General features: G+C 45.0%; 2 protein-coding genes across 3 annotated transcripts in view; both read left to right on the top strand.

The window, feature by feature from the left end:
• The window catches only part of PTPN3 (protein tyrosine phosphatase non-receptor type 3), a 261,139-nt gene that overhangs the window by 56,510 nt on the left and 190,160 nt on the right, over positions 1 to 14,469 (top strand). The gene's annotated exons all lie outside the window — the stretch shown is intronic.
• Positions 8,895 to 14,469, top strand: part of MOCOS (molybdenum cofactor sulfurase) — a 96,467-nt gene continuing 90,892 nt past the window's right edge. For both annotated transcript variants that reach the window (XM_053362371.1, XM_053362370.1), the window contains exon 1: positions 8,895 to 9,037. In XM_053362371.1, coding sequence (XP_053218346.1) covers positions 8,905 to 9,037 — 133 coding nt within the window. In that variant the 5' untranslated portion in view covers positions 8,895 to 8,904. The remainder of the gene's footprint in view (positions 9,038 to 14,469) is intronic.

Here is a 14,469-nt window from a genome sequence, read left to right as displayed (position 1 = left end):
AATGCAGTTTCTTGAAGATGGACTTCTGGCAAGCGATGGGCTGCACCTCACAACGGTTGGGAGGAATGTTTTTGCAAAAAATCTCAGAAACCTCATCAGGAGGGCTTTAAACTGACTAATGTGGGGGAGGGAGACAGTGCTCCTGAAGGTAGGAGTCTATCAATTGATGAAGATGATCATCCAAATGTCATAGACCGAATGGAGCAAACAGCATGCAGACCTAGTGGTGGGAGGAAAAAATCCTTAAATAAGAGACACGGGGGAATGATTAATGGACTTCAATGTCTGTACACTAATGCGCAAAGTATGGGAAATAAACAAGATGAGCTTGAGCTCTTGGTACAGCAAACTAAATATGACATAATAGGCATCACTGAAACCTGGTGGGATAAGTCCCACGATTGGAATGTAATAATGGAGGGATACAATCTATTTCAGAGAAACAGACCAGACAAGAAAGGAGGAGGAGTGGCGTTATATGTCAGGGATGTGTATACCTGTGAAGAGATCCAAGATTTAGAACCTCAAAGCCAAAGTGAGAGCATTTGGGTCAAAATTAAGGGAGAGAAGAATAACAGTGACCTCATTGTGGGAGTTTACTATAGATCCCCAAGCCAAACGGAGGACATAGATGATGCCTTCCTGGAACAGATGGCCAAGCATGCAAAAGGAAGGGAGATAGTAGTAATGGGGGACTTCAATTACCCAGATATTTGTTGGATGTCAAACTCAGCCAAGAGCATAAGGTCAAACAGATTCCTCACTGGCCTTGCAGACAACTTCATTGTCCAGAAAGTGGGAGAAGCAACAAGAGGAACAGCCATTTTAGATCTGGTCCTAACCAATGTTGATGACCTGGTTAGTGGGGTAGAAGTGGAAGGATCATTAGGCGCGAGTGATCATGCTCTTCTGAAGTTTACTATACAGCGGAAAGGAGCAGCCAAGCATACTAGGACTCAATCTCTCGACTTTAAGAAAGCCGACTTCATAAAACTTAGGGAAGTGCTTGGTGAGATCCCATGGACAGTAATACTAAAAGGAAAGGGAGTTCATGATGGTTGGGAGTTTGTTAAGAGGGAGATAGTAAAAGCACAACTTCAGGCAATACCAATGAGACGGAAACATGGAAGGTGCCTAAAGAAGCCAGGGTGGCTATCTAAAGAACTTTTAACTGAGTTAAGATTAAAAAAGGATGTGTACAAAAAATGGAAAAGGGGGGAAACCACCAAAGAGGAATTCAAACAAATAGCCAGCACGTGTAGACACAAAGTCAGAAAAGCTAAAGCACAGAATGAACTCAGGCTTGCTAGAGAGGTTAAAAGCAACAAAAAAGGCTTTTATGGGTATGTTCGTAGCAAAAGGAAGAACAAAGAAACAGTGGGGTCACTCAGAGGAGAAGATGGTGAAATGCAAACAGGGGACACAGAAAGGGCTGAACTCCTCAATGCCTTCTTTGCCTCAGTCTTCTCCGATAAAGAAAACAATGCCCGACCTGAAGAATTTGGAGCAAATGATTCAGCAGAGGAAACACAGCCCAGAATAACTAAGGAGATAGTACAAGAATACTTGGCTAGTCTAGATGTATTCAAGTCTCCAGGGCCAGATGAACTGCATCCAAGAGTATTAAAAGAACTGGCAGATGTGATTTCAGAACCACTGGCAGTCATCTTTGAGAATTCCTGGAGAACAGGCGAAGTCCCGGCAGACTGGAAGAGGGCAAATGTTGTCCCTATTTTCAAAAAGGGGAAAAGAGAGGACCCAAATAATTACCGCCCAGTCAGTCTGACATCAATACCAGGGAAGATTCTGGAGCAGATCATTAAGCAAACAGTCTGTGAGCACCTAGAAAGGAATGCTGTGATCACCAATAGTCAGCATGGATTTCTGAAAAATAAGTCGTGTCAGACTAACCTGATCTCGTTTTTTGACAGAATTACAAGCCTGGTAGATGAAGGGAACGCAGTGGATGTAGCCTACCTTGATTTCAGCAAGGCATTTGACAAGGTGCCCCATGATATTCTTGTAAAGAAGCTGGTAAAATGCGGTCTTGACTTTGCTACCACTCAGTGGATTTGTAACTGGCTGACTGACCGAACCCAAAGGGTGCTCATCAATGGTTCCTCTTCATCCTGGAGAAGAGTGACTAGTGGGGTGCCACAGGGTTCTGTCTTGGGCCCGGTCTTATTCAACATCTTTATCAACGACTTGGATGATGGACTCAAGGGCATCCTGATCAAATTTGCAGATGACACCAAACTGGGAGGGGTGGCTAACACCCCAGAGGAGAGGATCACACTTCAAAACGACCTTGACAGATTAGAGAACTGGGCCAAAACAAACAAGATGAATTTTAACAGGGAGAAATGTAAAGTATTGCACTTGGGCAAAAAAAATGAGAGGCACAAATACAAGATGGGTGACACCTGGCTTGAGAGCACTACATGTGAAAAGGATCTAGGAGTCTTGGTTGACCACAAACTTGACATGAGCCAACAGTGTGACGCGGCAGCTAAAAAAGCCAATGCAATTCTGGGCTGCATCAATAGGAGTATAGCATCTAGATCAAGGGAAGTAATAGTGCCACTGTATTCTGCTCTGGTCAGACCTCACCTGGAGTACTGTGTCCAGTTCTGGGCACCACAGTTCAAGAAGGACATTGACAAACTGGAACGTGTCCAGAGGAGGGCAACCAAAATGGTCAAAGGCCTGGAAACGATGCCTTATGAGGAACGGCTAAGGGAGCTGGGCATGTTTAGCCTGGAGAAGAGGAGGTTAAGGGGTGATATGATAGCCATGTTCAAATATATAAAAGGATGTCACATAGAGGAGGGAGAAAGGTTGTTTTCTGCTGCTCCAGAGAAGCGGACACGGAGCAATGGATCCAAACTACAAGAAAGAAGATTCCACCTAAACATTAGGAAGAACTTCCTGACAGTAAGAGCTGTTCGACAGTGGAATTTGCTGCCAAGGAGTGTGGTGGAGTCTCCTTCTTTGGAGGTCTTTAAGCAGAGGCTTGACAACCATATGTCAGGAGTGCTCTGATGGTGTTTCCTGCTTGGCAGGGGGTTGGACTCGATGGCCCTTGTGGTCTCTTCCAACTCTATGATTCTATGATTCTATGATTCTATGAACTCCCAGTTCATACTTGATTATTCCTGGAATTTACTTACAAAACTCTTCCAAGATCAGATTCATGTGCTTTTCTGTATAGCAGTCAGAAAAAAAACTGCACAGGGTGTAAAACTTTTTTTGGTTACAAAATGGTAAAAGCTCCTAAACTAGTGGTATAGGAAAACATTTGCTCTTGTCTGAAACAACAGAGGCTGTTTAAAGCCATGCAGCTGGAGGGAGCAACACGCTTTTCTTTTCTACCTTGAAAAACTTCATAACATTTAACTGCTCACTCCTTGCTTCTTTCTTCTTCCCATAAATATTTGCCTGCTTTGTTCTTCTGCTTCTTTTAAAAAAAGAAACATCAGCATATTGCAGTGGTGTGCTGCCTCCCTTTCTGTCCTTTTTCACTCCTGCCAGAAGGGGGCCACCGGTTCTTAAGCTGTGTACACATTGCCTGCTTGAAACACAGCTAGGTCTGCACTTGCTTAGAGCTATAACCCCCGAACCGAATTCATCTCGTAACCAGCAATATTAGACCACGGGGGATGCAAGAACCAGACCCAGATGCCAGCTTCTTCCCCTTTCCTACTCTGAAAACATTGTTGCTGGAACAAATAACATCAGACACAATATCAGAAGCTCACTCACTTACTTTTGTTCTTTAACTTTAACTGACTCAAGAAAAGCACCATTTTATAGTTCAAATTGGGGGAAATAAATACAGTAAATGGACAAAAGTACAAAGATTCACAAAATGTTTAGGGGTATGCATAGCCCTGCATCCCCCCAGAAAAAAAGCACTGGTTGCAAATATGGCATATGCCCTCGTCTGTTATATAGGACAGATAGGCGAGGCTCTACCAGTGCTGTGCTGAAAATTTTGTTGGGGAGGGACTTCCTGGTCTTTTGCTGGCACCTTATCCTTCCAGTAGCTCCCAGTCCACACCACCAGCACCAACCAGCCAATGACTCTTGGGGAGACCATAACTGGATACTGCCTGGAAGCACCACCTGTGCTGGAAGGGGCAGGGCAGGGCAGGGCAGGGCAGACTTATTCATCTGCCAAATGGGTGGGGAGGAGCCTGGCTGCAGGGCCTCTGGCAGAATGAAGGGCAGAGAAGTCTGACTGATAGAAAATGCCTCAGAGGGAGAGGAGTAGGGAGAGAGATGGCAGGTGGTGGAGGCACAGGAAAGAGACTGAAACAGCTAGGACTCTAAGTGAATTACCTGCCAAAGGCCATCTTATGGCCCTCCCCCTAAGCCCCACTGAGCAGAGCTAGAGAGGAACAATCTAGCTTCACCCAGCCCCTTTTCTCCACAGGCAGGCATAAGAGTCCTGGACTTAAGCACCCAAGCCAGGCACCCTAGCAGAGGAGGCCTACTGAAGGGCCTTCCTTATCGGCGAGAGCAACCTGTGCCCTGGGTGGAAACAGATCTGGGAAACAACATACCTGAAATAAAGCAATACTTGTAACAGACCAAATGAGGACCAATGCTTTGTTTCTTTAAGCCTCTTAGTTCTGCATGGGCCCATGGAAGAGGTGGAGCGCTCCTCTTTTGAGGCACCCCTTCCCTTGGGGTACAGCACAGTGTGTTTTACCATTCTTCATCAATCAGTGAGAAGAGGAATTGTATTCAGAAATTCAAACAAAAGGGAAACGTCAATATATTTCTCATAGATGGGGGGAGTGTTCTTTACTGAGCTTATCTCGCTTTTGAGATGTCCAAGGGATTTTGTGAGCATACAGACTTTTAGCCAGTAGTCTGTGTTTACAGTCTTCCTGGGTGTCTGCACTTTCTAAAAACACAAAGATTTTATTGGCTGGGCTTTCCTGTAAGAATGGGAAGGCAGAGAGGATTTCCACATTCTGCAGTGCCAGATTTAGGACAGTGCAGGCAGCCCCCCCCCCCACAGGGCACCAAGTTGAGGGGACGCAAAATTGAGAAGATCCATTTGGGGGCACCAATTGTTGGCCTTACACAGGGGGCCATATTAACAAAGGGTTACCAACACCCACCCCTCCTATCTGCCTGACAATTGTTCACCCTTACTTTTCAAAATGAAGTGTTTTCTGTTTTAAAGAAATAACAGCAAGCGCACCAGCCTCAGTTGCCTGACAGCTAGCATTCCCTGGCTTTCCACATTTTCAATTAAAGTTCAGAGGAAGACATCACTAGGTGAGCGCAGGCTGCAGAATCCCAGAGTAATGTATAAATACACGCTGCCCTTGTCCACCTAACAATGATAGGTAAACTCAACCCAGCACCTGCCAAACTACCATAATAAATAAATTCTAAAGTGGAGGTGGGACAGGTTTTAGTATATAGCAGTAGTCTCTGCACAAACTAATAGATGGACACAGATCTTCAGAAATGACAAGACCGAAACCTCAATAAACCAATAAAACTCTAAGAGAACACCCCCCCCACACCTGCAACTGCAATGATATGTTGGTTGAGCTAACATAATATTCTGTATCTGTTTGAGAAAGAGAGAGAGATATTAACTTAACTGCTGAGTGAAAGTATTCAACAGGTGTGGCTTCCTCCTTCCCTGCCCCCAATGCATGATGAAAGAATGGGAGAGAAGCTGTTCCTGTGTAGTTGCTGCCTGGGGTGTGTTGCACAGGTGGAAATGCAGGAATTTAACCTCATCTGGAAGTCCCTGCACTAGGCACCTCTGGCGCTGCATTTCTCAGTCCAAAGGTTAATTATAAGAATCTTCAGCCTTGGTATGGTTCAGAAAAGAGTAGGATTTATATTCCTCTACCACACTGCCCTTTCTTACAGGGATCTTGCTGGTGTAGCTGATCACTCTCCCCAGCCTAGTGCTAAGAAGGATCCTGTTACCTCTTCAGCTTTCAACGCCTCCTCTTCCCAGTCTTCTCCCTCTGATCACTCAGCATCACCACCAATCCTGGAGCTCTGAGATTTCTTCCCTTGGGGGTTCCCCTCCACCATTCCTCTGCATCCAGCCTGTCTGTGACACAACTATTAGTCTGCCTGGCGCCTTCATTATACACCTTTAGGCGCCAGGAAAAAATGTTCCTTTTTAGCCAGACCTTTGGTTGATTGGATTGACATCCTATGCCCTTTTAAAATGGGGTGGCTTTTTTTGGGGGGGGGTTATTGGGTTGTAGCTGCTTTTATTTTATACATTTTGTGGTTTTATATTTTATAAATATATAAATAGAAATAAATAGAGGAAAACAACAGAATAGGAAGAACCAGAGATCTGTTCAAGAAAATTGGAGATATGAAAGGAACATTTCGTACAAAGATTACCATAATAAAGGACAAAAGTGGTAAGGACCTAACAGAAGCAGAAGACATCAAGAAGAGGTGGCAAGAATACACAGAGGAATTATACCAGAAAGATATGGATGTCTCGTACACCCCAGGTAGTGTGGTTGCTGACCTTGAGCCAGACATCCTGGAAAGTGAAGTCAAATGGGCCTTAGAAAGCACTGCAAATAACAAGGCCAGTGGAAGTGATGGTATTCCAGCTGAACTATTTAAAATGTTAAAAGATGATGCTGTTAAGGTGCTACACTCAATATGCCAGCAAATTTGGAAAACTCAGCAGTGGCCAGAAGATTGGAGAAGATCAGTCTACATCCCAATCCCAAAGAAGGGCAGTGCCAAAGAATGCTCCAACTACCGCACAATTGCACTCATTTCACACGCTAGCAAGGTTATGCTTAAAATTCTACAAGGAAGGCTCAAGCAGTATGTGGATCGAGAACTCCCAGAAGTGCAAGCTGGATTTAGAAGAGGCAGAGGAACCAGAGACCAAATTGCAAACATGCGCTGGATTATGGAGAAAGCTAGAGAGTTCCAGAAAGACATCTACTTCTGCTTCATTGACTATGCAAAAGCCTTTGACTGTGTCGACCACAGCAAACTATGGCAAGTTCTTAAAGAAATGGGAGTGCCTGATCACCTCATCTGTCTCCTGAGAAATCTCTATGTGGGACAAGAAGCTACAGTTAGAACTGGATATGGAACAACTGATTGGTTCAAAATTGGGAAAGGCGTACGACAAGGCTGTATTTTGTCTCCCTGCTTATTTAATTTATACGCAGAATACATCATGCGAAAGGCTGAGCTGGATGAATCCCAAGCTGGAATTAAGATTGCTGGAAGAAATATCAACAACCTCAGATATGCAGATGACACAACCTTGATGGCAGAAAGTGAGGAGGAATTAAAGAACCTTTTAATGAGGGTGAAAGAGGAGAGCGCAAAATATGGTCTGAGGCTCAACATCAAAAAAACGAAGATCATGGCCACTGGTCCCATCACCTCCTGGCAAATAGAAGGGGAAGAAATGGAGGCAGTGAGAGATTTTACTTTCTTGGGCTCCATGATCACTGCAGATGGTGACAGCAGCCACGAAATTAAAAGACGCCTGCTTCTTGGGAGAAGGGCAATGACAGGCCTAGACAGCATCTTGAGAAGTAGAGACGTCACCTTGCCAACAAAGGTCCGTATAGTTAAAGCCATGGTTTTCCCAGTAGTGATGTATGGAAGTGAGAGCTGGACCATAAAGAAGGCTGATCGCCGAAGAATTGATGCTTTTGAATTATGGTGCTGGAGAAGACTCTTGAGAGTCCCATGGACTGCAAGAAGATCAAACGCATCCATTCTTAAGGAAATCAGCCCTGAGTGCTCACTGGAAGGACAGATCGTGAAGCTGAGGCTCCAGTACTTTGGCCACCTCATGAGAAGAGAAGACTCCCTGGAGAAGACACTGATGCTGGGAAAGATGGAGGGCACAAGGAGAAGGGGGCGACAGAGGATGAGATGGCTGGATAGTGTTCTCGAAGCCACAAACATGAGTCTGACCAAACTGCGAGAGGTAGTGGAGGACAGAGGTGCCTGGCGTGCTCTGGTCCATGGGGTCACGAAGAGTCGGACACGACTAAACGACTAAACAACAACAACAACAACATATTTTATTCTGTGAACCGCCCTGAGACCTGTGGATATTGTTGTTTAGTCGTTTAGTCGTGTCCGACTCTTCGTGACCCCTGGACCAGAGCACGCCAGGCACTCCTGTCTTCCACTGCCTCCCGCAGTTTGGTCAGACTCATGTTCGTAGCTTCGAGAACACTGTCCCACCATCTCGTCCTCTGTCGTCCCCTTCTCCTTGTGCCCTCCATCTTTCCCAACATCAGGGTCTTTTCCAGGGAGTCTTCTCTTCTCCTGAGGTGGCCAAAGTCTTGGAGCCTCAGCTTCAGGATCTGTCCTTCCAGTGAGCACTCAGGGCTGATTTCCTTCAGAATGGAGAGGTTTGATCTTCTTGCAGTCCGTGGGACTCTCAAGAGTCTCCTCCAACACCATAATTCACTTGTGGATATAGGACGGTATATAAATTCAATCAATCAATCAAATATTGAGAACTACATTTTTTTTAAAAAAAAAAAAGATGGCAGCGTTCAAAAAGCCACCATTAGCTGACCTTAAAGTACCCACCCATGAACAAAGAAACTTCAGAGCGACAAGAGTTCCATGCTGCCACCTGGGAGCTGAATCCGGCTTGGTTTTCGGTCCCCTCTCCCCGCGCTTCTCCCCGCCCCGCTGTCCCGGGACCCCGTCTGGGAGGCGCCCGTCTCTGGCGCGGAGCCCGCGCGGCGCCGCTCTGGCCCTGGGAAGCGGCGGCGGGAGGAGCCAGGGCCGCCCCGGGGGCCGAGCGCCCTTCCTGGCTGGCGCGGGGCGGGCCGGGCTGCGTCTGGCGTTCCCGGAGGTTCGGCCGGCCGCCTCTCTCGGCGCGCCCGCCCGCCCGCCATGGCTCTGGAGCGCTGGGCAGAGGCGCTGTCCTTCGGCGCCTTCCAAAGGGGGCTGCCCCGGGGAGCTGCCTACGGCTACGGCGGGGAGAGCCCCGAGGGGCTGCGCCGGAGGGAGCTGGCCCGCCTGGGAGGTAAGCCGAGTCCCGCGCCCCGGGGACTGGACCGCGACTGGCTTCTCTGGGGGGAAGCAGCTGCCCAGCAAGCCGCCCTTTCGGTCGAGGAAGGCGGGGAGACTGGCCCGGGCCGCCAACTTGCTGCGGGCGACTAACTTTCTCCGCCGGCTCCCGACAGGCAGGCGGGGGGCGGGCGGGTTGCAAGCTCGTCTCTCCGCGCCGGACCCCGGGGGCTCCTTCGGTGCTCTCAGGTGCTGCTTAGCTTCGCCTCCTTTTCCCTCGGTGCTTTGGGCGCCCCGGTTGCCGGAGAGGAAGGGGCGCCTGGCGAGGACGGGGAAGTTTGGCCCGCTGCGATCCAGTTCAGGAACAAGACCCTCCACTCCCAGGCTTACTTTGGAGTAAACATATCACATGTGACAGCGGGGAAGTAATTTGTCCTGCTCTCAAATATCCAAGCGGCCGGGGAGTTTTCTCTCTTCAGCATTAAACAAAAGTGGTGTTTAAAGTACACAAGCAATAGGAAGGTAAAGAAACAGTGGAGGTGGAAGCTGCGTTTGTAGATTTGTACTGAAAGATTTGTGTCCGTGGTGTATGGTGTCTGCCCTAGAAAGATTCTTTTTGGTCACTGTTTTCGTAATGTTGTAACCAAAGTTGCCTTTACAGGTTTTCACATGTTATATAGCCTTTTTGAAAAAACAGCCAGCTCATACGTGAGTTTATTTACTTATTTATTTATTTAAATGCATAGATAAACCACTCGATATTTTAAAAAACCTTTAAGTGGTATCTCTAATTGGCAGAATCTCTTCCCACACCCCTCAAAAATGTTCATTTACAGAAGCAATCCAGATGCTAAAGTATATATTATAACGTACACCCCATCAGTATTTTTTTCTAACCAGGAGCACCAGCAAGACTTTCTTTTTTTTAAAAATAAATATTTATTAAGGTTTTACAAATCAGAAATTTCATCGTTTCAAATAGAGTATTTTCATGAATAAAGCTCACATAAAAAAACAGAAACACCAGAAAAACAGAAAGAAAAACAGAAAACAGAAAATCAGAAGAAAAAGAAAAAAGAAAAATCCGCTTTTTGTATTAACAAAATTCCGTACCCCTCTGTCTTGACCTCCTCACATCCCCCTTTTTTGTGTTCCTCTTTATTCCAATCAGATTCAGCAAATTCAAACCCTTATTTAAACCATGCTTAACTTTATAATCTTCTAATTATTATGTCCCAATTTTCCATTATTTTAACCCAATCCTCATCTTATATACTCTGACATAATATTATTCTGTTCATAACCCCTTCTCCTTTTTGACATTCTTCTTTTCATTCACATTTAACCAAATCCCACAAACCCTATTACCTTCACTTCCCACATCATATTAACACTCAAACATTTTACAGTGTTTTTGTAAATAGTCCTTAAACTTTTTCCAATCCTGTTCCATCAGTTCTTCTCCCTGGTCACGGATTCTGCCAGTCATTTCAGCCATCTCCATGTAGTCGATCACTTGCATCTGCCACTCTTCCACGGTGGGTAGATCTTGTGTCTTCCAATACTTGGCGAGAAGTATTCTTGCTGCTGTTGTTGCATACATAAAAAATGTTCTGTCTTTCTTTGGCACCCATTGGCCAACTATGCCCAAAAGGAAGGCCTCTGGTTTCTTAGGAAAGGTAAATTTAAATACCTTCTTCAGTTCATTATATATCGTTTCCCAGTAAGCCTTAACCCTTGGGCACGTCCACCAAAGGTGAAAGAATGTTCCCTCAGCTTCTTTACATTTCCAACACTAGTTGTCAGGCACACCAGCAAGACTTTCTGAGCCCAGTTCCTTGCACGTGGATTGGGCCCTCTGCTGCACTCCTAAGCAAAAAACAACCAGAATCTGCATAATGCAAATCTATTATATTGTATTACACATGTAATATAATGTCTACCAGGCAGAATACCAACAAGTGAAGCTTTCTTCATAACTGCAGTTCCATGCTAGAAAAGATTTACCCTGTATAATTTCTGCGTCCTACATAACTTTTAAAGGTGATGAGAGTCCTGCTGTACTTCAGTGTCAACTTTAAAGCATGCAAAAGAGTTCAAGTTTCCTAAGTTGTACATGAGCTATGCTACAGTCTGTAGGTCTTTCTTCAGCAGACCAGGTATTGCACTTCCAATGAATGGGGGTCAGAAGTGATTTAAGCTTTATAGATGTTCTGTTCAGATGCACATGCTTTGCATAAATCAAAATTTAGTGTTAAAAAGTCAGCAGCATATTCATCGGTTATGGGTACTCATTAACATTTTATTTGTTTCTTAAATTTCTATACTGCTCTTTATCCGATGATCACAGGACAGTTTGCAATATAAAAACACAAAAATACATACCATAATTACAAATAAAACAATACCCCCCACCAAGTTTAAAAGGCCATAGATGGTTTAATTAGCAAAGGCTGGGGAAAAGAAAAATGTTTTCACCTGGTGCCAAATATATGTAATGAAATCGTAAGGCAAGACTCCCTGGGGAGAGCATTCCACAAACAGGGAGCCACCACAGAAAAGGCCCTCTTTTGTGTTGCTTTCCTCTAGACCTTATGGAGCGGGCACATGAAGAAGGGCCTCAGATGGGTCGGTCCTTGAGGTGTTGCCGTCTTCAGCCATAATATATCATAATAACGGCAGCATTTATTCTTCATTTTTGTGAAGGATTTGAAATCCCAGCCAGGAAGCTCACTGGGTGACCTTGCACAAGTTGCTGTCTCTTAGCCTAACCCACCTCACAGGGTTGTGAGGATAAAAGGAAAAGGGGGACAAGCTATTTAGAGGGGGAAAGTGGGATATAAATGCAACAACAGCTTCCATAAATACTCATTTTGGGTTTTTACGCTAGTAGTAGCAAACTACCTGCGAGGACCCCTTCCCTGACTCATTGGGCATAGCCTGATGTGGGCTTTCAGAAGCGCATGTGAGAAGATCCCAGATTCCATCCCGTGACTTCTGAGAGGGCTTGGAATGGTTCTGTTTGAAATCCTAGAGAGTATAATGATCAGGTAGCATGCATGCTTGTTCGGGAAATAATTCCATTTATTTATTTCCCAACCCACCTCCCAAAGGAGTGAATGAGGAAGATGGAAATCCCCCGTGTGCTAGGCATAGGCTGCATTACATCTCTGTGCATAAAGTGCAGCTGTCTCTAGAACATCTGCAGAATACAGGACCACCCTCCACATATAAGCCACCTTTAAGAACACACAAAGAGCACTTTGGCCTATACTTGTGGGTACAGTGGTACCTTGGGTTAAGAACTTAATTTGTTCTGGAAGTCCGTTCTTAACCTGAAACTGTTCTAAACCTGAGGTACCACTTTAGCTCTCCCACTGCCACTGCAGTGCCAGAGCACGATTTCTGTTCTCATCCTGAAGCAAAGTTCTTAACCCGAGGTACTATTTCTGGGTTAGCAGAGTCTGTAACCTGAAGCGTATGTAACCCAAGGTACCACTGTATAGGGCAGTATACAAATTTAATAAATATAATAATAATAATAATAATAATAATTAATGCCCTGTCAAATCTAGCAACTTTTTTCTCACAATGGCCAACCAGATGGGAGGCGTGCAAGGAAGACTTGGGTGCAAGAGCAGCCTTCATAATGGCGGGCGTTTCAATAGTATTTCATAATGACCCTTAAAGCTGAGGAATAAAATCATATGAGCTACATTATCATTCAAAGAAGGATTTTTTTCATTAAAATAAAATGTGGCTGATGTGCTTCAGGCATGTTCTGAGTTGACAAGTCTGCACAATGTTACAATTGTAAGAACTCTACTTGATGCCATTAATTTATTAGATATGCTCAGAAACAAATTTAATGCCTCAAGGTGTCATCTACCCATAAAGCTTCTCCCTTAAAGGGAGTACATTCTGTTGTGTTTTGCACTCCTTAATTGCATTTATCAAATGAGTAAAAGAAGAGGCAAGACCATCTCTTAGAAGGGACCCATTTCTTTGGGGTGAGTAGTTATTTCCCTGTGCCAAGGATACTCCTTGGGTGGTTGTGGGTGTGTGTCTAGGAAATATGGTTGTGGGTGATTTAACAAGGTAGCACATAGCCATTGATCACCGTATACTCCATGAATTTGTCTAATCTTTTGAAGCCACCCAGTCAGTGGCCATCGCTAACTCTAGGTTGCATATTCCATAGTTTATCTATGTGCTGTGTGAAGAATGTACTTCCTTTCATTTATCGGGAATCTTCCAACATTCAGATTTGTTGGATGGCCCTAAAAGGAGAAAACATTTTCTTTATCCACTTTTTACACACCATGCATAAATGTATACATCTTTCATGTTCCCCTCCCCTTACTTGCTTTTTCACTAAATGAAAAGGTCCTCAACGTTCGTACTGGAAGCAGTATGTCTCTGAATACAAGTTGCTTGGAAATGCAGAGGTTGAAGGAATGCTGTTGTTCTCAAGGGCTGCTTGTGGGTCGGCCACTGTAAGAAGAGTGTTAGACTAACTAGATCAGGGGTTAGCAACCTTTTTCAGCCGTGGGCCGGTCCACTGTCTCTCAGACCATGTGGTGGGCCGGACTATATTTTGAAAGGAAAAAAACGAACGAATTCCTATGCCCCACAAATAACCCAGAGATGCGTTTTAAATAAAAGGACACACTCTACTCATGTAAAAACACGCTGATTCCTGGACTGTCTGTGGGCCAGATTGAGAAGGCAGTTGGGCCGCATCCGGCCCCCGGCCCTTAGGTTGTCTACCCCTGGACTAGATGGACTTTTGGCCTTATCCAACAGGGCTCATCTTATGTCCTTACGTGTTCTTGGGACATTGGGAGTTGTGATCCAATATATGGATACTCACATGCACTAAACTAGCCTTTGCCAACCTCATGCCCTCCACCCCTTAATCTTTAGGACTGGCCAGCCTTCCTATACTGGCTAGGGCTAATGGCAGTCACGTTACACAGTATCTGGAGGGCAACAGGTTGGCCAACGCTGCCCTAAACCAAAGGTGTGGACTTGCAGTGCTCTGTCCTCTTCCGCAAAGCTTCACCCTTTATTTCCTATAACCATCGTTTATTGTGATGTCCTTGCTGGCACCCTATGGTTAATGCTTGTCTTCTAAACCAGAATCAGAAACCATTCCAAACCCTGAATCACCAGCCATAGTTTTTTGAGTGGGACATCTCAGTATACCGGTAATTAATTATGGACAGAAATGCATGAGAAGCAAAGAGTAGGCTGGGGGAAGAGGGGGTGTGCAAGTTTGTGTTTCATTCATACTTCCCAAACCACCTGCCTTCATTGTTTGAGGTTTGATTGAATTGCGCATAAGAGTCTTGTGATACCCTAAAGACTAAAATATATACAATGGAACACATTTTTATGCTTTTGTTAATCAAGAGTCAGCAAGTAAAGCGACTCCCTTGATAAATT

This window comes from Podarcis raffonei, chromosome 13 (genome assembly GCF_027172205.1).
Source record: "Podarcis raffonei isolate rPodRaf1 chromosome 13, rPodRaf1.pri, whole genome shotgun sequence".
Classification (NCBI taxonomy): Eukaryota; Metazoa; Chordata; class Lepidosauria; order Squamata; family Lacertidae; genus Podarcis; species Podarcis raffonei.
Note: the sequence above shows the minus strand (reverse complement) of the source record. Positions and strands in the feature narration are given on the sequence as shown.